At 37.5% G+C, this 23,926-nt stretch overlaps 1 protein-coding gene across 2 annotated transcripts in view; it reads right to left on the reverse strand.

The window, feature by feature from the left end:
- The window catches only part of Hmcn1 (hemicentin 1), a 389,576-nt gene that overhangs the window by 259,060 nt on the left and 106,590 nt on the right, over window positions 1–23,926 (reverse strand). For both annotated transcript variants that reach the window (XM_090340222.1, XM_090340223.1), the window contains exons 2-3: window positions 18,662–18,732; window positions 48–206 (exon numbers count right to left, since the gene is read on the reverse strand). In XM_090340222.1, coding sequence (XP_090196348.1) covers window positions 48–206; window positions 18,662–18,732 — 230 coding nt within the window. The remainder of the gene's footprint in view (window positions 1–47; window positions 207–18,661; window positions 18,733–23,926) is intronic.

A 23,926-nucleotide genomic window follows, 5' to 3' on the forward strand; every position in this document is an offset into this window, starting at 1 on the left:
TGTCATGCTAAATTCAGAAGGAAAGGTCTGGGGTGTACTTTACTCACTTGAGACTGCTTCTGTTGGATAAGCTGCAACACCTCATGGGTGAGCCTGTAGTCCTTGGACCGTGCATCCGTGAAAACATAGATGAATGAACCAGGAAGAGAAATTTCCAAGGCTATTTTTATAGCTCCAATACTCATCTCTGGACAATCACCACCACCCTGTTCAGCAGAAAGTAAAATGCAATCACTTCGTCAGCAAATGAAGAAAGAGGAAGAGCAGGACAAAGGAGAAGCTGCTGAATATTTCAGATAAAGCCAGGTGTTATGAGAGTTTTCAAACCAAACAAATGGTTTTCAGCTTTACATCAGGTTACAATGGAGTGAATCACTTTGGTCAGTAGGTAATGAAAATTCTGTACAGTGATATGAGTTGATATGGTGGCTTACAACTACAATCCTAGCTACTCTTTCTCTTTATTTCTTACCACTCACTTTTCTTGTCGATTTTATTTCATATACAGATTCCTAACTGATTTTCTGTTCTTCCTGCTACTAACCCTTAATATTTTGAAGTCAAGATACATATATATATAAATATCATATTCTTACTTAACAGTACGTACTACTATGTTAAAGCAAATTATCTTTTAGCTTTAGATATTCTGTTGTTCCTTCATAATCTTTCCTTGTAGCTGAGATTCCTTCCTTTTCTTTCAATATTCTCCTTGCTTCACTCCTTAATGTCTTAGGTATTTTCATTCAAGAAATTTTCCTGTTACTTAGCATCCACCATCAAATAAATCCACCCCAAAAGACATTTGTCTTAATTTTCCATTACTGTACAAGCTTTTTTATTCTTTTTGCCAGTCCTGAGTTTGAAACTCAGGGTCTGGGCACTATCCTTGGGCTTTCTCAAGGCCAGTGTTCTACCTCAAGAGCCACAGCACCACTCCAGGCCTTTTCTGTGTACATGATACCAGGAAATCAAACTCAGGGCTTTGGGCACACTAGGAAAGCACTCTACCACTAGACCATGCTCCCAGTCGCTATACAGTGGAAGGAAATGTGCTTTTCCAAGACTCTTAAGTTCTTGGTTTACAGAATCTTGCTGTCATGAAGTGACCGCAGAGTAAAGATTTGCTGGATTGAACTGCATTTTTCCCAAGGTTGAGATCATATGCCTTCCCCCTCTTTTGAATGTGGTCTTTGCTGCCTCTGAGCTATATCTATGGTCTCTTCAGTTACCCGCAAAATGCTTTCCACTTTAATGGTACTTAACCTAATACTCTTTGTGTGACAGTTGACTTGGGCAGTTATCATGTGCAACAAATGCCCATGAATGAGTGTTCATATACCAGGAACCTGGAAGTAGCTTCTAAGGGTGTTGGTCATTTTAATATGCAGGATGAGAATTTTTTTACTCAATGCCAACTTTTCCTATCTGTAATTAATATTTTACCTGGTTCCAAAAAACTGAGATTTCTTACTTGTATTTTCAAATGTTGAAACAAAACCATTCCATAATTCTCCTACAGTATAGGTTTGAGTATGAACCACAATACAAATTATCTGCTTCATAGCATTTGCCAAAGGGCCAAGTTCACAGTACAGCTTCCCTAGCAGTATAATTCTATGTGCTGATTATTTGTCTATTAGTAACTGTCATCAAGGACCAACAGAAAAAATCTTCTTTCTATAAGCCAAATATCAGATCTCTACAAATACATATTGGGAAGAGAAAACAAAACACACAGCAGAAAACAAACAAACAAAGGAACATCAATTGTGTCCAGCTACTGAATGAAGAGCTATGGCTGCTAGGCAAACTTCTGTATCTCTAAACATATCTCTTGAAGTAGATTCTAGAGACTACTGAAGTCCAACAAAATGACTCCACTTGGAAATCCATCCCACTGGGATCCCTCCGAAGCTTCAAGGGCATCCTAATACTAAATGCAACCTTTAAAAATGTGGTTCTGGGGCCGGCAGTTTGGCCTAGTGGTAGAGTGCTTGCCTAGCATGCACGAAGACCCAGGTTCAATTTCTCAGTACCACATGCATAGAGAAAAGCTGGAAGTGGTGCTGAGGCTCAAGTGGTAGAGGTCTAGCATTGAGAAAGTCCAAGGACAGGGCTCAGGAATGGAGCTCAAGCCCAGGACAAGTAAAAAAAAATATGGTCCTGAATTTAGCTACTTTTCACCAATAAATTTGAATGAAACTGTTTAAAACCACATATTGGCCAGACACTGTAATCCTAACCACTTAGGAGGTTGAGATCTGAGAATCACAGTTCAAAGCCAGCCTGGGCTGAATGTTTGTGAGACTTTTAGCTCCATTAACTACCAAAAAGCAGGAAATGAAACTGTGGCACAGTAATACAGTGTCAGCCTTGATCAAAGAAGCTAATGGACAATATAGTGGTCCCTGAAATAAAAAATCCCCAGGACTGGTATAAAACATAAATAAATAAAACACCACACTGCCTGTTATGCTAGCTCAAGCCTGTAAATCAGAGTTGAGGATTAAAGGGTCAACACTTGAGGCCAGATGGGGCATAACATTTCAAGAGACTCCTTCTCAAACAATATCAGGGCAGTTGTGAATACCTGCCACCACACCTTCAGATAAAGCACAAGCGAGGCACAGCACCACCTGCCATCCCAGCAATATGGGAAAGTGTGTATATGAGGATGTTCTGGACAAGGCCAGGACATAACCAAAGCCCAAAGGGGGTTAGAGTCATGGCTCAAGTAGTAGAGCAGCTGTCTTGCAAGTGTAAGTTTCAAAGTTCAATCCTTAGTACTACCAAAAAAAAAAAACCTCCTCATCTTCATCATATTATACTAATAAGTTTTAAAAAAGTATCAAAATCACTTCATTACTCTTGTAAAAGTGTAGGAATAACTTTTATAGTGGGATTAAAAAAAGTCTCAAGGTAGCCAGAAAATTTGGAGAATAAAGTTTAAAAATTTTTGACTCATATACCTCTGAAATCCATATTGTTTTTTATTGTAATTAATAGAAGGGTTACATTATATTGGCCAGATACAAGGTATATTACTTAATAATCATTGGTACTCCTTCTCATATTTTTGTCCCCAATTCCCTTCCCCATCCCCTCACCTCATCGTGTTTTCCCCCTTCCCTATCCTATTTCAAATAAACAAATAAGCATATATACAATATATAAGATAACAAGGTAAGATACTGTAAAAATATGAGATAACCAAATGACAACAAAAGAGATGAAAAATAACATAGTACATTAAGAACAACAATCACACCTTATATGGCTCTTATTTCTTCTATATTTGGGATGTCCTTTAATCTAGCCTCATTCTATATAGCCTTATTCATCTAGGTTTTATTCTATTGTAAACCTCTGCTAGGAGAGTCCAAGTTTTATACTAATTAAAACAAATGAGGGAAACCATTGAGCCTATGTTCCCTTGAGTCTGGCTTACTTTCCTTAATATGATTTTTTTCTAAGTCTCCATTTCCTTACAAAGGGGGTGATGTCGTTCTTTCTGAAGCAGCATAGAATTCCATTGTGTATAAATACCACATCATCAACTGAGGGGCATCTGGGATGGTTCCATATCTTTGCTATGGTAAATAGTGCTGCAATGAATGTCACTGTGCTAGTGGATTTAGTATGTCCTCGTTTCCGGATGATTGTGTTAATGCCAAGTCTTGGAATTGCTGTGTCACTGGTGAGCTCTATGTTTAGTCTTTAGAGGAACCTCCACACTGTTTTCCACAGTGGTTGAATGAGTTTGCACTCCCACCAACAGTGTAGTAGTGATCCCTCCTGGCCACGTCCCTCCAACAGACAAAGGCCTCATATCTAAAACATATCAACAGCTCAAAAAATTGAATCACTCCAAAACTAATCTCTAAAAAAACAATCATTTCATTAAAAGATGGGCCAAAGACTTAAAGAGAGTCTTCTCTGAAAAAGAAATAAGAAAGGCCTATTGACACATGAATAAATGCTCGACATCTCTGGCCATAAAAGAAATGTAAATTAAAACTCTGAGATTTTACCTCACTCCAGCTAGAATGGCCATAACCATATTGGATTTTGCTTGTAACTTAATTTTTACTACTATCACAGTGTACCATTTTATACTTAGTTTGTCTAAAAACATTGTGTAATAAGAGAAAGAAAATCCCCATTGCTCTGGACATTCATGGAACATTATCTCTTCTTGCTTGTGGTATCAGGCTAAGTAATATGTTTTGCTTTCTTCCATTTAATCCCTGTTCATTGAAGAATTTAGTAAATGTTCCATTGTTGATCAGTAAATGAATGAGTATTGATTACTGGGTCAATGGAATTATGCAAAGCAGTCTTAACACAATCTAGGTATATTTGTATGCACTCTGAACTTCATTCAAGCTTATGCCTATCCCATTTCCAGTTATATAATTCCAGAGCTAAGCCCTCTAAAGGTGCAAGTTCCAAAGTTATCTATATACATAAGAAAAATAACTAAATGTGTGTATAAATGGATAAATATATATATGAACATGTATATATATACACATATATATATATTCTAAGCAGTATATGATCTAATCATCTTGTCTTTGATATATGGATGTATCCTGAAATGTACTCAGCTTCAGTGTTCAACAAGAGCAAACAAATATGACTATCGTGCCATAAAACACACACACACACACACACACACACACACACACACACACACACATACAGAGTGCACCATGGAGATGACTGCATAATTCACTGAACTGGAAAAACATCCTTTAATGTATATTCGGATGAGTCCAGTCAGTTTCTTTAGTGTTTTTCTTTTATTCCTAGAATATAACTAACTACTATCTTTGGCAGGTTCTTATTCAGTATTTGAATATTTTATCTTTATAATTCTACTAATAACTACAATTTACTAAATTTCTAAACATATTTCAAATAAAAATAATGCTTCTGGAATAAGTTATATATATATAGAGAGAGATATGTATATCATATGCATATATGTATACATACCTTATGTAGGCATACATATATATATTATATGTGTGTAATATACACAAATATATAATTCAGAGTTACAGTAATAACTATTTTCAATAATTATTCCTGGAAACCAAGACTGAATAAGAATGAATAGAAATCCAAGGAAGTAATAAACACAGATGACTGCACTGCATTTTGTAAACATAAGACAGGGTGGGGAATGGCACTGAGATGATCAGAATCATTGCACTATAAGTTAGACAAAAACATGAGATTCCCGCTCAATTGGGAAGATGTTAACCAACTGAAAAATCAGGAAGCCAACATGTCCAATCTCACTGAAGGTACTAACTGGTGCTTTAATTCTCTTCTACTCAACCCACTTCGGTTCTTCTTACCTTGTATTTCATTTTCACTTTGTACCAATCATTTCTTAGGTATGCCTCACATTAAGTAAGCAAAACATGGAATATTTTTGGCAGGCTCATTCCAATTCCAAGACAATTCTTATTAGCATTACAATACTAATCTTCATCCTAACATCATTGTATAGTACTATGTCTAGAGCCAATATTCAAAGTTAGGTGTTAGTTCTTTCATGTGGAATACTCATGTGGAAAATACCTTGTTAAATTTGTCCTTTTCCTAGAAAATTTTGGTGTGAAACTCACTTACAAGCAAGCATTAAAAAAAACCTTTACAATTCTCAGTTCTCTTTCTGAAAGTATAATCAGTGACTCCTGATCTCAAGTTCGGACCAAGAAAATAAAGTGTACATGTGGAAACCATTAAGTTACATTAAATCTAATTTAAAGTTGTGTCCAAAGCAAGCAAGTCTAATTTATATTTAAAATATAAATTAGAACAATATTAGAGTTCAGCAGAGACTTGTGCTAACTTTCACTGGTGACAGAAAATAGCACCATGAATCCCATGAGACAATGAGAACATTGCAGAACACAAACCCCAAATTCCCAAAATCCAAATCAAAGAAGGATCTATATCTCCAGGAGAACACTGCATAGATGAAAACTGTTATACAGTAACTTAATAAATTTAAAAGTAGGTAGGTAGTCTACAAAGTACAGCCTCGGTGAAGTATTGGCCTCAACTCCAGACACATCAAAGGTAAATCTTCAACCACTGATTTCCAAGTTGCTAGAATTTTCTTGTTTTAGGAAAAGTAGATCCTTGTAAGATTCTCAAAAGAGGTTTGGTTTGCTTCAATTAAGATATCCATAAAGAATGCCTTATATAGCAAGCTCTGATGGCTCATGCCAATAATCTTAAAGACTGAGATTTGATTATCATGGTTCAAAGCCAGCCAGGGAAGGAAAATTGTGAGACTATAATCTCCAATAAGCTACTCAGACAAACTGGAAGTGGTTCTGAGGCTTAAGTGGTAGAGTGCTGGTCTTGATGAAAAGAATGTCCTCAAGAATTTCTGAATGAATTTTCAAAAATTTCAGGGACAGCATCCGGGCCCAGACTTCAAGCCCTAGGACTGGTGCACGCATGCACACACACACAAACATACCAAGCAAGCCCTCAGTATCTAAAGAAATCAATCAGAAAATGATGGGCTTTAATACTTTAAAAATTCAAAACATCCTAATTTATATAAATTAGAAAAGACAGTGGTCCACTGAAGATGAAAGCATGAAATATACATAAATGCCACCTCAAATCTCTTAAATATCAGAAGACACAGATACAGAGTTAACTCTAGGCAAAACATGGGAAACTGGAACATGGTACCTAGGTTTTCCCAGTTTCATCTTTGAAAACTCCCCTCCTCTACTTTCTCAAACCTTAAAGGATTTTATATCTTTTCACTGCAACTATTTTTGTTGTGACCTGCTTGCCACAGAGAACAGATACCGGTCTTCAACAGCTTCAGAGACCCTCACATGACTCCAGAAAAGTCCCTAGGTATCATCTCATGACAGAGGCCAGGTCTCAAATCTCTACTTAGTGTTATTCATGCTGAAGTACTGAGAACTCTCTAGAAAGGAGTCAAAGATCTCTGTCTCTGTCTCTCTGTCTCTTTCTTTCTCTCACGTGCACTCGAGTGCATGAGCACACGCACGCGCGCGCGCACACACACACACACACACACACACACACACACACACACACAAAATTGGATGGATGATATTCAAAATCAGTTCTCATATCAAGAGTCAACAATTCTTAAAATTATTTAAAACCTACAAGGAAAAAGTAGCATCTGAAGAACTGGTTGCTTCTTATCAATTTGGATTTGCTTCTTATCAATTTTAATTTTCCTTTTTATTTCTTCTAAAGAAAGCAACATTTTTAGTCCCAACCCAAAGAATCCCTGGCTTAAGATCAAGAAACATTCACTCAAAGAAGTATTTCAATATCATCCATATCATCACCTCAAAGTGGATAGTATCAGAGACAGTAGCTATTGTGGGAAATAGAGCAATCTTGTAGTTGGTGAAGAGGCATGCATGTAATAAACTTGAGCATCAAAGATTAAAGAATATTAGTTCATCACAGGAACTTTGCAATGAGCCATATAGGTGTTCTTAAGAATATTCCTGAGGAGATCTGCCGAAGATGGCGGTGGTTCAGTGTGAGTTGTTCTGAGCTCCCACCAAGATTCAAATTCTGGCAGTGTAGGGGACAGTTCTTTACCAGAAATTGATCCTAAGTAAGCTTTAGCACCACAGAGATCTCAGTCAGAGAGGAAAAAGGCAGAATACCGGCACGAGAAGACAGTGTGGAGCCCCGCCAGCCGCAGAGCAGACAGCCCTTCTCAGCAGCGCAGACCTGCTGGCTGCAGACAGACCCACACAGAGCCTGTGCAAGCCCAGAGCCGACACCCAGCCATGCACGGACCTGCCAGCTTCACGGAACCTGAGAATTCAGCAATTTGTGAGTACCTCCGAGGAGAAGTTTCCACTTCTTCTCGGAATGGCATTGGGAAGGAAACCCCTCCCCCACAAGCTGAGAGCAGGCCATCTTGACTGCTGGCAAAGACCCGGCCAAAGCAATTGGAGCCTGAGAGGTGGTGCTGGCAACGCCATCTTTCTAACTGGCAAAGGATTTCCCAGAGATCCCTTAGCCGGAAATACGGCCCCAGTGCTGCTGAAGTCCAGACCCTGCGCCTGCTACAGACCTGGTAAACAAAGCCGTCTGCGAATCTTTCAGCTTTGTTTTACCAATCAAGCATTCTGATCCGAAAAACCGCAAAGCCAAATTACAAGAGAAAAACTTCGTGAAGTGTTTGGATCCTGAATTTAGTGGAGACACAAGCTTCCTATCCTGCCCCCCCCCAAAAGAAACTGAAGAATACCCATTTTTTTGTTGTTGTTCTTCTTCTACCCCTTTTCATTTGCATTATCAGATGTTTGTATTTTCTCTTTCCCATTTTACCTACACCTTGTTTTCTAACGTTATGATTCATTCCTTTTTTCTTTCTTTTTTTTTCTCTTTTTTTCTCCTCTCTTTTCCCGCATTCCTTCTGTCACTGTGGTCATTCCAAGAAACACAGTGACAGCTCTGGGTACAGTCTGAATAAAAATGATATCTATATTGATACAATCACCTGCTTTTTAATCTCCTGGTTCTCAACTCCAGTATCTCTTGGGTAAGAACTCACAATAGTGAGGAATCTCCCCCCACTTTTTTTTTTTTGGTGTGTTTAGTTTTTTTTTTTATTTTGTTGTTGTTTTGTTTCTTTTTCTTTTTAAAATTTGTATCATTGAAATCTCCTATATCTACCTCTCTCTTTTCTCTATATATTCTTCTTATTACTCTTATTTTCATAAGTTTTATCTAAGTTCTTTTAAACTCTGTACTCAAATATTCTACCTGTCTATCACCTTAGCTCAGTTATCTTTACACTATACCTTTTCTTCATTAGTATAATAAACTTACACTCCTGCATTATTCTTTTCCTACCTATCTTGTTGTCTCTCATATTATTTTTCTATCTCTAGTCCTCTGTTCATCCTTCAACTCTTATATTGCATGGATCTACATTTGATGGTTGTTGAGCAATGCTGTGTATCTAGGTGCTCAATTATACTTGAGGTCCAGAGGGACTTGAATACAATAGACTGGATTGAGGGACTTATTGTTTTGGTCATACATTGGTAATCTGTGGTTGTATTAGATTTGTATGTAAGTGCACAAAAAGAGACAGTGATATTACCAATCTAAAAGAGGGAACATCGGGCTGGGAGTTTGGCCTAGTGGTTAAAGTGCTTGCCTAGCATGCATGAAGACCCGGGTTCGATTCCTCGGTACCACATACATAGAAAAAAGCCGGAAGTCGTGCTGAGGCTCAAGTGGTAGAGCTCTAGCCTTGAGAAAATCCAAGGACAGTGCTCAGGCCCTGAGCTCAAGCACAGGACTGGCAAAAAAAAAAATAAAATAAAATAAAAGAGGGAACATCTATTGTCAACCAACTAAAAAGGTCTAGGATGGTTATATTTGAAAAATTATAATCTTGTTTAGTATTAGTCTTGCTCGCATTTTCAAATGGGCAAAACAAGAAACTCAAGAAAAATATCAAATTAAGGAATAGCATCCCCTACCCAATATAAACCAGCAATGAAACAGTCAGTGGCAAATCTAGAGGAGAGTCTTCCAAGTGCTATAAAAATGCAACTGATAAACATCATTAATGAAAAGTGTGAAAACATAAAAAAGAGATAATAGAGGAAGCCATAAATAAACAAGAGGAAACCATAAACAAGGTGATATGTGAAAAAGGAGAAGCCATAAAGGAGGCCATAATAAAGGTTTTTCAAAGAAAAATGGACGAATTCATAGAATCCACAAACAAAAGGTGACCGAACTCCAACAAATGTGCAAAGACAATAAAGCTGCTAAGCTAACCACTCAAATGGAAATCAAGGAGTTAAAGAAATCCATACATGATCTAAAACAAGAGATGCAAGGCATTAAAAATGAGCAATTAGAAGCAAGGGGGTTGAGGAATAAAGTAGAAAGCTTTGATAGCAGCTTAGACAATGCAGAAGAGAGAATTTCCAGGGTTGAAGATAATTTAATTGTTATAGAGAAAGAACAGAAAATGAGTCAATTCAAATCTAGGAAATATTAGAAAATGCTTCAGGAGGTTCAAGATACAATTAGGAAGCCTAAATTAAGGCTAATTGGTATTGAGGAGGGTCTGGAGAAAGAGATCAATGGTATTGGAAGCATACTTCAGGGAATCATCTCAGAGAACTTCCCAAATATCCAGAAGGGCAGGCCCATCCAGATACAAGAAGCTTTTAGAACCCCAAACAGACCTGACCAGAAAAGGACATCCCACCACCACATTATAATCCGAACTGGATCAATAGAGACCAAGGAAAGGATCCTAAAAGCAGCCAGGGAGAAGAGAACAGTCACCTACAAAAGCAAACCAATCAGAATAACCCCAGATTTATCAGCAGAGACCATGCAAACAAGAAGAGATTAGAAGGATATATGTCATGCCCTGAAGTCAAATAACTACCAACCAAGAATACTGTACCCAGCTAAGCTCTCATTCATAACTGAGGGAACAATAAAAACATTCCATTCCAGGGAAAAGCTTCAACATTATGTAGCAACCAAACCAACATTACAAAAAATTCTCAAAGATGTTCTTCATATGGAAAACCAACACAAATGTAATACAGAGAAAGAAATGGCACCTAAAACTCATATTATCTAAGTAGCACAGGAACTGTCAAGACATAGGCCCTAATGAAAGCTTGTAAAAATGGCAGGAACTCTAAATATCAATGGACTTAACTCTCTAATTAAATGATATAGACTATCTAGTTGGATCAAAAAGCAAGATCCATCGTTCTGCTGTCTTCAAGAGACACATCTTATCCAAAAAAACAAATATTTTTTGAAAGGGAGAGGTTGGTAGAAAGTTTATCAAGCTAACGGCCCCCATAAACAGGCTGGAGTTGCCATCCTCATATCAGATAAAATAGACTTCAAACTAAAATTAGTGAGAAAAGACAAAGAAAGTTACTAAAGGGATCTTTCCTCCAGGATGACATAACCATCCTAAATATCTACACACCTAATCCCGGAGCTCCAAAGTTCATCAAGCAAACTTTACTTTCACTGAAACCATATATAGATCGAAGCACACTGATAGTTGGTGATTTAAACACACCACTCTCACCTATGGACAGATCAACAAGGCAAAAACTCAACAGAGAAACCTTAGATTTGAACAACTGTATAGACCAACTAGATCTGCAGACATTTGCAGATTCCACCCGGCAACAACATAATGTACGTTTTTTTCAGCAGTACATGGAACAATTTCCAAAATAGACCACATTTTAGGACATAAAAGAAACCTGGGCAGATTCAGAAACACTGAAATTATTCCCTGCACTCTCTCAGACCACAAGGGCAACAAATGGGAACTGAACACCCACCTCCACCAATGAAAATCCTGTAAATCATGGATATTGAGCAACACATTGTTGAATCACCAATGGGTCATTGAGGAGATCAGAACAGAAATCCAACAGTTTATGAAATTTAACAAAAAGGAGCACACAAAATACCAGCTCCGTTGGGACACGGCAAAGACAGTACGCAGAGTAAAATTTATAGCTCTGAGTGCCTACAATAACAAATTGGAAAAATCACAAACCAACAATTTAATGTGTCACCTTAAGCTCCTGGAAAAAGAACAATAAACCAATCCTAATCCCAGTAGAAGAAAGCAAATTATTAAAATCAAAGCAGAATTAAACGAATTGGAGTCCAAAAAAACTATAGAAAGAATCAACAAAACAAGGAGTCAGTTCTTTGAAGAAATTAACAAAATTGACAGACCCTTAGCAAACCTTACCAAAAAAAGATGGGAGCATACCGAAATAAACAAAATCGCAGATGAAAATGGTAATATCATGACAGAAATTACCAAGATCCATAGCATCATGAGGGAATACTTCGCAAACCTTTACGCCAACAAATTTGAGAATCTAGAAGAAATGGATGAATTCCTAGCCAATATTAACATACCCACACTGAACCAAGAAGAACTAACCCAACTAAACAGGCATATTTCAAGCAATGAAATAGAAATGGCAATAAGAGACCTTCCACCTAAGAAAAGTCCACGGCCAGATGGATTCACAGCTGAATTCTATAAGGTCTTCAAAGGAAAGCTCATACCAATGCTCCTCAAGCTCTTCAATGAAATGGAAAATGAAGGCTCTTTACCAAACTCATTCTATGAAGCCAGTATAACCCTCATCCCCAAACCAGACAGAGATTCATCAAAGAAAGAGAACTATAGACCTATTTCTTTGATGAACATCGATGCAAAACTTCTCAACAAAACACTGGCCAACCATCTACAACAACTCATCAAAAAAATTATACACTATGATCAAACAGGATTCATCACAGGGAGGCAACACTGGTTCAACATACGCATATTAATTAACATAATTCAACACATCAACAGGAGCAAGGACAAAAATCACAAGATTGTCTCAATAGATGCAGAAAAGGCATTTGACAAGATCCAACACCCCTTTATGTTAAAAGCTCCGGAGAAACTAGGAATCCATGGAACGTTCCTCAGTATAATAAAGGCTATGTATCACAAACTCACAGCTAGCATTACACTTAATGGAGAAAAGCTAAAGCCATTCCCTCTAAAATCAGGAATGAGACAAGGATGTCCACTCTCTCCACTCCTCTTTAACATAGTATTAGAATTCCTAGTCAGAGCAATAAGGCAAGAAGCAAGCATAAAGAGGATCCAAACAGGAAAACAGGAAGTAAAACTTTCCCTCTTTGCAGATGACTTGATTCTGTATTTAAAGAATCCTATGGACTCCACTCCCAAGCTCCTTGAGCTGATTCAAAACTTTGGAAAGGTAGCAGGGTATAAAATTAACCCTCAAAAATCAACTGCCTTCCTCTATGCCAACAGTGACAGGAATGAGGCAACAATCAGGAAAGCAACTCCTTTTGCAATAGCCTCAAAGAAAAGGAATTATCTTAACTAAGAATGTAAAGGACCTTTTTGATGAAAACTTTAAAACCCTGAAAAAGGAAATTAAAGCAGAACTGACAAGGGAGCCAAAAAAAATAGAATGAAAGAAAGACAGCCTCTTCAACAAGTGGTGCTGGCAGAACTGGTAAAGCACCTGCAGAAAACTAAAGTTGGATCCTTCTTTGTCACCATGCACTAGAATTAACTCCAAATGGATCAAAGACCTCGAGGTAAAAGCCGACACACTGAAAACTTTACAGGAAGGAATAGGAGATACACTAGGCCTCCTTGGCACAGGTCGAAACTTTCTTAATAAGGACCAAGAATCACAACAAATCAGAGAAAGACTGGATAACTGGGACTGCATTAAGCTACAGAGCTTCTGTATGGCAAAGAACATAGCTAGTAAATTATTTAGGAAGCCTACAGAATGGGAGAAGATCTTCACCAATCATTCAATGGACAAAGACCTCATATCTAAAATATATCAACAACTCAAAAAATTGAATCACTCCAAAACTAATCTCCAAAGTAACAACTATCCCATTAAAAGATGGGCCAAAGACTTAAAGAAACAAAAATGGCCTATAGATACATGAAGAAATGTTCAACATTTCTGGTCATAAAAGAAATGCAAATCAAAGCAACTCTAAGATTCCATCTCACTCCAGTTAGAATGGCCAGGATCAAGAAAACTAATAACAACAGATGCTGGAGGGGATGTGGCCAGGAGGGATCACTACTACACTGTTGGTGGGAGTGCAAACTCGTTCAACCACTAGGGAAAGCAATTTGGCAGTTCCTCCAAATACTAAACATAGAGCTCCCCTATGACCCAGCAATTCCACTACTAGGCATTTACCCAATTGTCCAGAAAGTAGGACAAACTAAATCCACTAGCACAATGATGTTCATTGCAGCACTATTTACCATAGCAAAGATATAGAACCAACCCAGATGTCCCTCAGTTGATGAGTGGATCAACAAGTTGTGGTATTTGTACACAATGGAATTCTATGCTGCTGTCAGAAAGAATGACATTGCCCCATTTGTTAGGAAATGGAAAGACTTAGAAAAAATCATATTAAGTGAAGTAAGCGAGACTCAAAGGAACATAGGCTCAATGGTTTCCCTCATTGGTCATAATCAGTAGAAACCTTGGGCTCTCCTAGCAGAGATTTGCAATAGAGGAAAACCTAGATATATAAGGCCATATAATATGATGCTAAATGACAGGACCGCTAGGATATAGAAACAAAAGCCATATAATGAGTGATTGTTGTCCTTAATGTACTATGATATCTCTCATCTCTTTTGCTGTCTCTTGGTTATCTCATATTGTTACAGTATCTCACTTTGTTATCTGACATATTGGATATATTTGTATTTGGTTATTTGAAATTGGATAGGGAAGGTGGAAAACAAGATTAGGGGTGAGGGGGAGGGTAATGGGGACCAAGACATGAGAAAGGGTATCAATGTATGTGAATTAATGCACCTTCTATCTGGCAATTATAATGTAACCCTTCTATTAATTACAATAAAATATATGAAAAAAAAGAATATTCCTATATAGGGGCTAGGAGTTTGGCCTAGTGGTAAAGTGCTTGCCTAGCATGCATGAAGACCTGAGTTCAATTCCTTGGTACCACATACACAGAAAAGGACAGAAGTGGTGCTGTGGTTCTAGTGGTAGAGCTCTAGCCTTGAGATAGCCCAAGGCCAGTGTTCAGGTTCTGAGCTCAAGCCCCACACTGACAAAAAAGAAAAAAAGAATAATCCCTACAGCCATATTTGGAATATATAACCAAGAAACATCCCATTATAATGAACACCCACCTGAGTCTAGCTACTATTACATATTTTTTTAAAATACATTCAATCAGATTACTCTTCTGTCCTCTTTACCCTTTAGAAAAGATCATTAATAAATCAATCTGTTCCTTGTTTCTAAATAAGAGCCCATGAAGGGCACCTAAGAAAGAGTCAAATGTCTCCCCTTGTCCTTCATTCTGCTATCTGAGCCTGTAGCCCTACCCTCAGGATACATGAATTATTTATTTCTCAGGGACCTAATACTCTAAAAAAAAAATTCTACCTGAAGATTATAGCAGCAACCTAGTTAAAATAGTTTTATTCAAGCCCCCCAAAAGCTTCAAATATAACAATAAAATGACCAAAACACTGTCTACAACTAGAACTACATTATATACACCGCACTTCAAGCTGTTGCTTTGGACACACAAGTATCCAGGTATATGAAAGTCACTCTGGAGATAAGTTTGCCACAGTAATTAGTCAGAACATGTGCTGAGAGTAGGGAGCCATTTTCAACTTATAATTAATTTAGCCACTTAGTTCTCAGAAATTTGAGATGAACCAGTGACTTGAAGTTATTAGAATATAGCAACAGTGATAAAAATATTTACAAAATTAAATTCATTTCCCAGAAGGTTAAAACAGCTTTAGACCCACATCTGCCTTTAATTATGTACTTTCTTTCTTTGAGGTAAAATACCAAGAGAGATTATATAAATAAATATTAATTTGATTAGATTAACAAGGTTATTTATAGCAATATTTAGAAGGAAATAGCAAAGCTATAATGGCAACTAGCTCTGGCATTGAACACCCACCAGTTTTGTTTTGATAACAGTCTTGGATTATGTTAAGAAAGATATGTGACCCCAATCTCAACACCTGAGTTTCCTTATTTGCCCCCCCCAAAGGAATAGGAATAGGAATGATTTCATACTAAGATGGTGATTTTTAAAACACTTGGAACACTTACCACAAGACACATGTTTCATTCACTGCTGTGACATGATATGTGGAGACTGTTCCCCTTAAAGGAAACAGAAAAACAAAAAACCAAAACAAAACTTGCCAAGCACCAGTGGCCCATACCTGGAATCCTAGCTATTCAGGAGGCTGAGATCTGAAATTCGTGGTTCAAAGTCAACAAGGGTACAGAAGTCCATGAGACTTCTTTCTCCAATAAACCACCAGAAAACCACAAGTGGCACTGTGGCTCAAAGTGGTAGAACACTAGCCTTGAGCTAAGGGACAGTGCCCAGGCCCTAAGTTCAACCCCTACAACCAACTACCTCTCTGTGGTATAGAAGCAGTAGTAACAAATAGCATTTGTTATGCCCAGAACTGAGATCAGATAACTGTTACTGTTGTGAGGCCTTCATGTGTATTATGAGTAAGACACCTTACTGTTCTTTCTTTCCTAAATTAAATAATCACATCCTACTCTATGTTATAGATATTATATAAATATGCATTTCATGTATAATGAATAACATGAAACTTAAAAGTCAAATCTATATTGAAAAACCTTAAACAGTAATAAAAACTACTTTTTCAAAGTTGAGTCCTATTCAATTTCAAACATCAAAATCAAATGTTTTTCTGCTACATCTATATTTATGCTGACACATAATCTACTCTCAGGTCTTTAAGTTTTGTTTTGTATTGTGCCCGCCCCTCTGTCTCCCTCTTTCTGTCTGTGTGTCTCTCTCTTTCTCTGTGTCTCTCTCATGCATTACTGTTTTTTGTGATTTCATTTTCATTTTTTACTCATGGAAGAAGTCTATAAATCTAGAAATGAGAGGTTATTAGGATATTAGACATTACATGTCATGTTTTTTAATACAAGATATTGGATATACAAAGTATATCCAAACTTTTCTAAGTGTATTTGCCTATTCAGCCATCTTGTTTCCTAGACTCCTTCAGTATTGAGTTCTAGTATCGCTGATCTTCTAAAGTAAAACATTTTGCCTCTAACCTCGGCATGCTACTCCTTAAGCCTTTTATATTTATTCTTCTGCTTCTATTAAGAAATTACAGCAGCTACACATTACCCTTATCTTCCTCCTAGCTCTACTTTGTTTCTAATGCAATCAGACATGCTAGATTTGTCCCTATTCTTCTTTTGAAAGTCTACTTCATTAAAAAGACTTTTCAAAATAAAATCATTGCATTGGAAGCTTTTAATTTTGAAGAATCCACTACCCATCAAAGAGGTATAACTGCAAGTCCATTATTACAGAATTGCACTGATTTCATTTTTCTATTTATTATTTTGACATTTTGAGTGTTTGACTAATGTGTTTTTTTGTTCTCTAAAACATTTGGATAAAATGTTTGAAAGTATATCAGCGCCAATACCATTTTCTTAAAGCCAGAAAGCTTTATACTATCTTATAAAGAATGTGACCCGAGGTAGGCCATTGCTTTGCATATTTACAAGCATATCAATTCCCAAAGCTCTGTGTGATTTAAATACCATTTGTAATCATTTGTCTTCTACTTTCCCCCAGAGAGAAAGTTCATTTGCCTTTCAAGTTACTTCTCTGTGTTCTAGATGAAAGAGAATAAAAGAATGTAAATTAATGTAATAAATTTTTGAAAAAAAATGCCTTGGAAAATTTTACATTCCCTTAATTCCTTATCTCCAGGAGAAAAGTAACCCTAGCTGCTCAGGAGGCTGTGATCTGAGAATCATGGTTCAATGCCAGCCCAGGCAGGAAAGTCCATGAGACTCATATCTCCAGTTAACTGTCAAAAAACCACAAGTGGAGCTATGGCTCAACTGATAGAGCACTACGCTTAAGCAAAAGAGCTTAGGGACAGCACCTGAGCTTTGAGTTCAGACCCCAGGATCAGCATACAAGATCAGAAAAAAAGAAAGAAAAATTACTTGTATGGTATTCCTGATGCCCCTAACAGTACTGTTCATTTACTGCTCCATGAGACTAAAGGGGGCAAAAATATGAGTATTTGATTTTTCCCCAGCAGGATGTTCTGATTATGCTCTTGTTGGACCTCTTAACAATATTAAAATAAAATAACAATAAGATATAGCATGGTAAGAAGAAACCTCCACAGAGAAAGAAACATGATTTGAGGACCTTGGGGGAAAGATTACATTTGTAACAGAGGTGAAATTATAAGACTGCATCAGATGATGCAATAGCAGAAGAAAGAGGGGAAGAACTTTGGAAGAATAGTTGGAGAGGAAGAGTCAGTCTGGAGACAAAGGGAACAGAGACAATAGACACTCCCTGCAGATCTTTCCCAATGAAGAAAGAGAGGGCAGGAAATCAAAGCACATGGTGCCAGGTCTTACTCAGAAAGTTGCTATTTTTCATTCTGTTCACATTATTTTCAAGAACATACTCCAGCTGTCTTCTCACAAAGAAAACAGAATAAATTCAGCGAGCCCCTTCCTAACATTCCTTCAATTAAAAATCTCCATTATTTTGCCCTTCTGCATCGCTGTTATGTAATGAAAACTGATCATCAGGTTTGTAGGAAATGTCTTTTGGCACCATCAAGTAAAATCAAAATTGTATTTGATATAGTTTTACTATGAATATACATTTGTAAGAAGGCATCTCAACTAACATTCATTTATTCAATAGCTAAAATATACTCTAATAAAGATACCGAACACCTCATCCCCATATGGAGCAAAAGCAACATGGGAACTACAAGGATTTTGTCCTCAGGAACTCATAGGGAATCAGGGGGTAAAGACTGAGCAACTAGAAAATAAGTTCCATAATGAATTTCACTATATCATTTCTATATCCTGTATTTTCTTTATTTTCAGAAAATCTGAACATCCATTCCTCCGAATGAAAATTAACAGCAAATGCTCACCTGAACATACAGCTCTCTGAGTTCATACTGAAATTTCTTGGGATCTGTGGTAATTGTCACTGGTCCAATCTCTAGGAAGATAAAAAGTGGCATAGTTCAATACAAAGGAGTCAGGTATATTGAATATTTTAGTTTGTAAATTTCACATCATGTGACACATTAGTACTGATTAGTAACAGAAAAAATACCAAAGATTCTTTCTCTAAAGAACAGCTTATAACGTATGGTAAATTATGCAAACTTAAAAGAATGAAATTCTCACATCTGCAAATGACAGAGGGAGTAAAAAATGTCACAAATGTCATAAGACAAAGAACCATAAAACCCCAGTTCCAATTATTTCTTGCTTTCAGTCAGTACACAATTATTGAGCAACTATGTTGTTATTACACTATGAAGGAATCAATTTCATTAGCTAATTGTTTCCTCTATGAGAAAATATAAATGTGTCTACAACTTCTCTATAAATCAAAGTTATCTCAAAATGGGCTATTAAGTGCTAAACTCAAAGGAAAAAGAGTAATCATTCACAGCCCATCCCATAGGGCTTAAGAACTTTGAAAAGCACAGATACAGAAACATTCACATGTAAGAACTAGTTTCCATCTCTTCTTTCCTTAAGGCCAGGATACTAGCCTTCATTGCTTCTCGGAGGCACAGCACAAGCCACTGCTTCAAATGAGAACACAGCTTCTGCCAGGTCCACAGCGCCAAAATTTATGATTTCAGTCAGAAGAGAAGCCTAGAAATTAGTTTGGATAATGTTTTGCAAAGACCCCCCCCCCCCCCACACACACACGCATGCACGCACGCACACGCATGCGCTTTTTGGTAGGACATGGTATATCTGTAGTAAAAATTTCAATCCCTAAAGCTTAGTCTCCTTTTTGAAAATCAACCTTTAAAATAGACTAGCAGACTAGAAATTGTGATACACACCTGTGATTCCTGCTATTTAAGAGGGAAAGGAAGTTGACTTTTGTGAATAGCCTCAGCACAAGTTAGTAGGAGGTCTTATTTCAAAGACAAACTGAAAGCCAAAAGACAGAGTGTGGGTCAAGTGGTAGAGTATTTGAAAATGTAACACCCAGACTCTAGTCCTCATTATTCCAGATAGTAGTAATAATAATCAAACAGATGATAATAAATACATGAACCCAGAAAGCATCCATATGCATAAGCTCTGGCACTAAAATTCATCTGGTTATCTGTATATACATACCATTTAAATTCCCCTGGTGAATGAAAAGTTATTTATTTTAGGTAATGAACTAGGCATCATGTAAATCTATGATGCGTAACTGCCACACAAAATTATACTTAGCATTTAGTGTTTTACAAAAAAGGTTTTTTTTTTTGCCAGCCCTGGGCCTTGAACTCAGGGCCTGAGCAGTGTCCTTTGGCTTTCTCAAAGCCAGCGCTCTACCACTTGAGCCACAGCACCATTTCTGGGTTATTCCTATGTATGTGGTATCGAGAAATCGAACGAGGTTCTTTGTACATACTAGGCAAGCACTCTACCACTAGGCTAAACTCCTGGCCTACAAAAATGGTTTAAAAGGTTTTTCTAACTTTAAAGGGTAAGAACTCATGAGCCACGCCTTCTATAACCTGCTACACATGAGGCAAAAGCAACTTGGAGGGCTTCCATAATTGATGAGGTAAAGTAAAAAGACACCATTTGTCCCTGACCATTAATGTGATTTTTTTTATGTTAAATGAGAAAAAAAAAACAGTCCTTCACAATAGATTAGACACCTGTCAGTGTGCTAGAGGAATGAAGAGGTGGGCCGGGAGTTTGGCCTAGTGGTAGAGTGCTTGCCTAGCATGCACAAAGACCCAGGTTCAATTCCTCGGTACCATATACATTGAAAAAAGCTGGAAGTGGTGCTGAGGCTCAAGAGGTAGAGTGCTAAGCCTTGAGAAAGTCCAAGGACAGTGCTCAGGCCCTAAGCCCAAACCCAGGACTGGCAAAAAAAAAAAAAAAGGAATGAAGAGGTGACTAGACAAACAGTAAGAGTTCTCACATCAGCATTCCACACGAAGTGCAACAGCCATGAGCCACATACCCACCATATGGAACACGGGAGGAGCCTGATCCCTCAAGACTAAACAAAAGCATATTGTGCAAAAGAATTCAAAAACAGTGATAAGTACACCAGACAGCTATCGCCCTGACCTAGAAATTGTTAGCAGTACTGTCAAGCCAAGCTTCAATGTCCCTACGTCATATAATGCTGAAGAAAAAACATCTAAATTGAGAATTCAACTAAGAATAGGAAAAACCTAAGGATCCAGAGTGTGGACACATAAGAACCTAACAAAAACAATAAAACCCCAGGTACATTCCTTTCTTCAAAAGTGAATATTGAGGCTTGTTATTAAAATAAACTTGATTAGCCTGCTGTCATCTAAAATATACACCTGTTTTCAACAAAGATAAGAAGTCTCTCCTAAAGCTCATTAATAAATATTTTGAAACTATACTGGACAGCTGAGATAAATCTTTTATCAGTTATGAGAAATACTCAGGAGAAGCACTGGCTTGCCAAGTAGCCCTATCCCTCCAGCTGTAAGCTTCCTTTCCAATTTATAAAACCTGAATGATAAAATTATTTATTTCCATTACAGTCTTCCTCTTCCTTTCATAGAACCCAGAGCCAGTTTTTCTCTTCTTTTCCTTTTCCTCATGTAAGTTTATTCCCTGCTGAAATCTTTGATGACATTTAGCAGGTACCACTTTGTCCTCCCCTGGACATGGGACTTCACAGATGATAAATGGTAGATTCCAGGGAGATCACAAAATACTGTGATTTCTTAGAAAGACAAAAATCCAGGATCAGTAAAATAAATGCCAGAAAGCAGGTATTTGAAAGGAGTTGGGTTCAAAAGCAAAGGGGAAAAGACGAATGAAGAGAAGAGAAAATTCAGGCAGCAATCCAACGTATATCTCACAAAATTAAGAAGAATGCAGAAAGGAAGGAATGATATGGAAGGCACATGTAAGAATGGTGAAAGGGGTGATATTGATCAAGGTATATGACATTCATAAACTACTCTGTTAGATGACAATTCAGTGGGAAATGCTTAGGAAATCCAAGCTCTGTCATCTACGTATCAAACTTAGGCTTAGTTAACACCCTTTAGGATGAAGTATGGCACTGCACCTTCTTCATGGCCTTCTGTTTCTGTACCTCTCAGTCTAAAACACCACACTGCATCCCATCTCCTTGCATGCTTTGCTCTTTCTACATGTTCTCGGTAGGTGGGTGTTTGTGTGCTGGCACAGGAACATTAGCTGAGGGTCTCCTACTTTTACTCAGCTTTCTTTTTCAAGGCTGGCACTCTATCATTTGAACCACACCTCTGCTTCCAGCTTTCTGATGGTTCATTGGCAATACGAGTGCCACCAATATTTCTTCCTGGCCTTATTCAGCCTCCTGAGAAGCTAGGATTACAAGTGTAAAACATCAGTGTTCAGCCTCTGACTTGCTTTAATACTGTCTGGATAATATTGTATCCCTGGGACACATAAAAGCTCAGGCTAGTTAACAAAATGAAGAGAGCATCTACAGAGTTTGGTATGTTTCTATACAGATATTAAACATGAAGCCACACCCAAAATAAAAAATACAACCATCACTCTCCAAGTAGACTAGTCAAGCTAGAAGAACTCTGAAGGTCTCGCAGCTTAATCATCTTATTCTACCAACAAGAAAAAGAGTTCCAGAGAAAAGGACATTGAAAATCTTTGGTAGTGAAGAAAGAGATAAATTTATCTAAACTTTTTCTACACATAGGCAGCTCACAGTTTTTTCCTCTCTCCAAACCTGCATTCTCCAGATAATTATATCACTACTAATTTCCACCTCCTTTATTCTAGCCTTGAGGCAGGAAAAAGATCATGTTCAGAGCCCCTTGTTTAATGTACACAGCAGAATTCCTTATTACTACATGCCTTGCTATTTTCTTTAGTACACCAAATCAAATGATCCCTCTTGCCTGGCAAATGCTATAATTGAACACAAAGAAACCTTGTGGAAGAAACTTCTCCCTACAAATTTCCATCTCGAATCAAATCTATTTTATAGACATGTGTGCAACACTTCCTACACAGGACTGCCCTTGATCACATGAGAATGATAACATGGACTCATCCTTAGTAATCTTTTGAAGGAAGGGAGAAAACATACAAAAAACACAAGTAAACACAAGCCTGGTCTGGGCTACAGAGCAAGACTTTGTCTCAAGTCCTCAGCACCCCCACCACACACATACACACACAAAGAAAAAAATATGTCAAGTAAGATTTGGGGGGAAAAAAGGTGGAAGTCTGGGATTACAAGAGAACATGAGACATATTATTCATGTCAGTTCATTTTTCAATTCACAATGTTATTCCATCAATGCAATCAAATCAATGATCACCCATACATACCTATGATTGCACATGCATTCCCAATTCACAATCATCTTTAACCTGCGCTAGTTGCCCTTGGAGATTCACAACACCATCACAGAAGTAGGGAAGAAGTTAGTGAGCCAAACAATAGAAGCTTAGGCAATATAAGAGCCAATCAGCCTTTTTGATTAAGTAGTCTTAGTAGCCTCAATGAGTTGTACAAAGGGGTTTCGTTTCAACACCTCCATTACAGTGTGTCTTGATTAGATTCATCCCTCTCCCTTCTCCTCACTTCCCAAAGGAAGCAGTCTTCGATGCCCCATTCCCCCCTCCCATGTACATAAAGTGTTTCAGCCATATGCATCCTTCTTTACCCTTTCCATACAGCTTTACAGGGTCACAATACCAGCCACCCAACATGATCTTATTGTGGTCCCACTGTTTGTATGTCCACTCCCTCTGCCTGTTGAAAGTTGGTACATGAAAGGTCTTAATGCATTCCTAGTAGAAACCCAGCAGTGTTTGAAGAAAGAAAAAAATAAGAAAAATTAAACCAACTGTTTGGGGTTAAACATTACTCCTTGAACTTTACCCCTTCTCCATCCCCCCCATTCTGCAGCTGAAAACTATATTATTGACCAACACAGTTAGTCACCTGAAAATTCTGTGTTCCATGCCACAAAAATGGTTTGTTCTTTTAAAAAAATCATCGATGCAAGTAAGTAATGATGCGATTTCTACATATAGCTTATTAAAAGAAAAACACTGACATACCATGTTTTATTAAAAAATATATGCTGTGCCCCCAAAAGACCACTTTTGATTTAAAACAACAAAAAGTGTCTTGAGACTCTAAGGAGGGC

Source organism: Megascapheus bottae, chromosome 10, assembly GCF_031878675.1.
Source record: "Megascapheus bottae isolate mThoBot1 chromosome 10, mThoBot2.hap1, whole genome shotgun sequence".
Classification (NCBI taxonomy): Eukaryota; Metazoa; Chordata; class Mammalia; order Rodentia; family Geomyidae; genus Megascapheus; species Megascapheus bottae.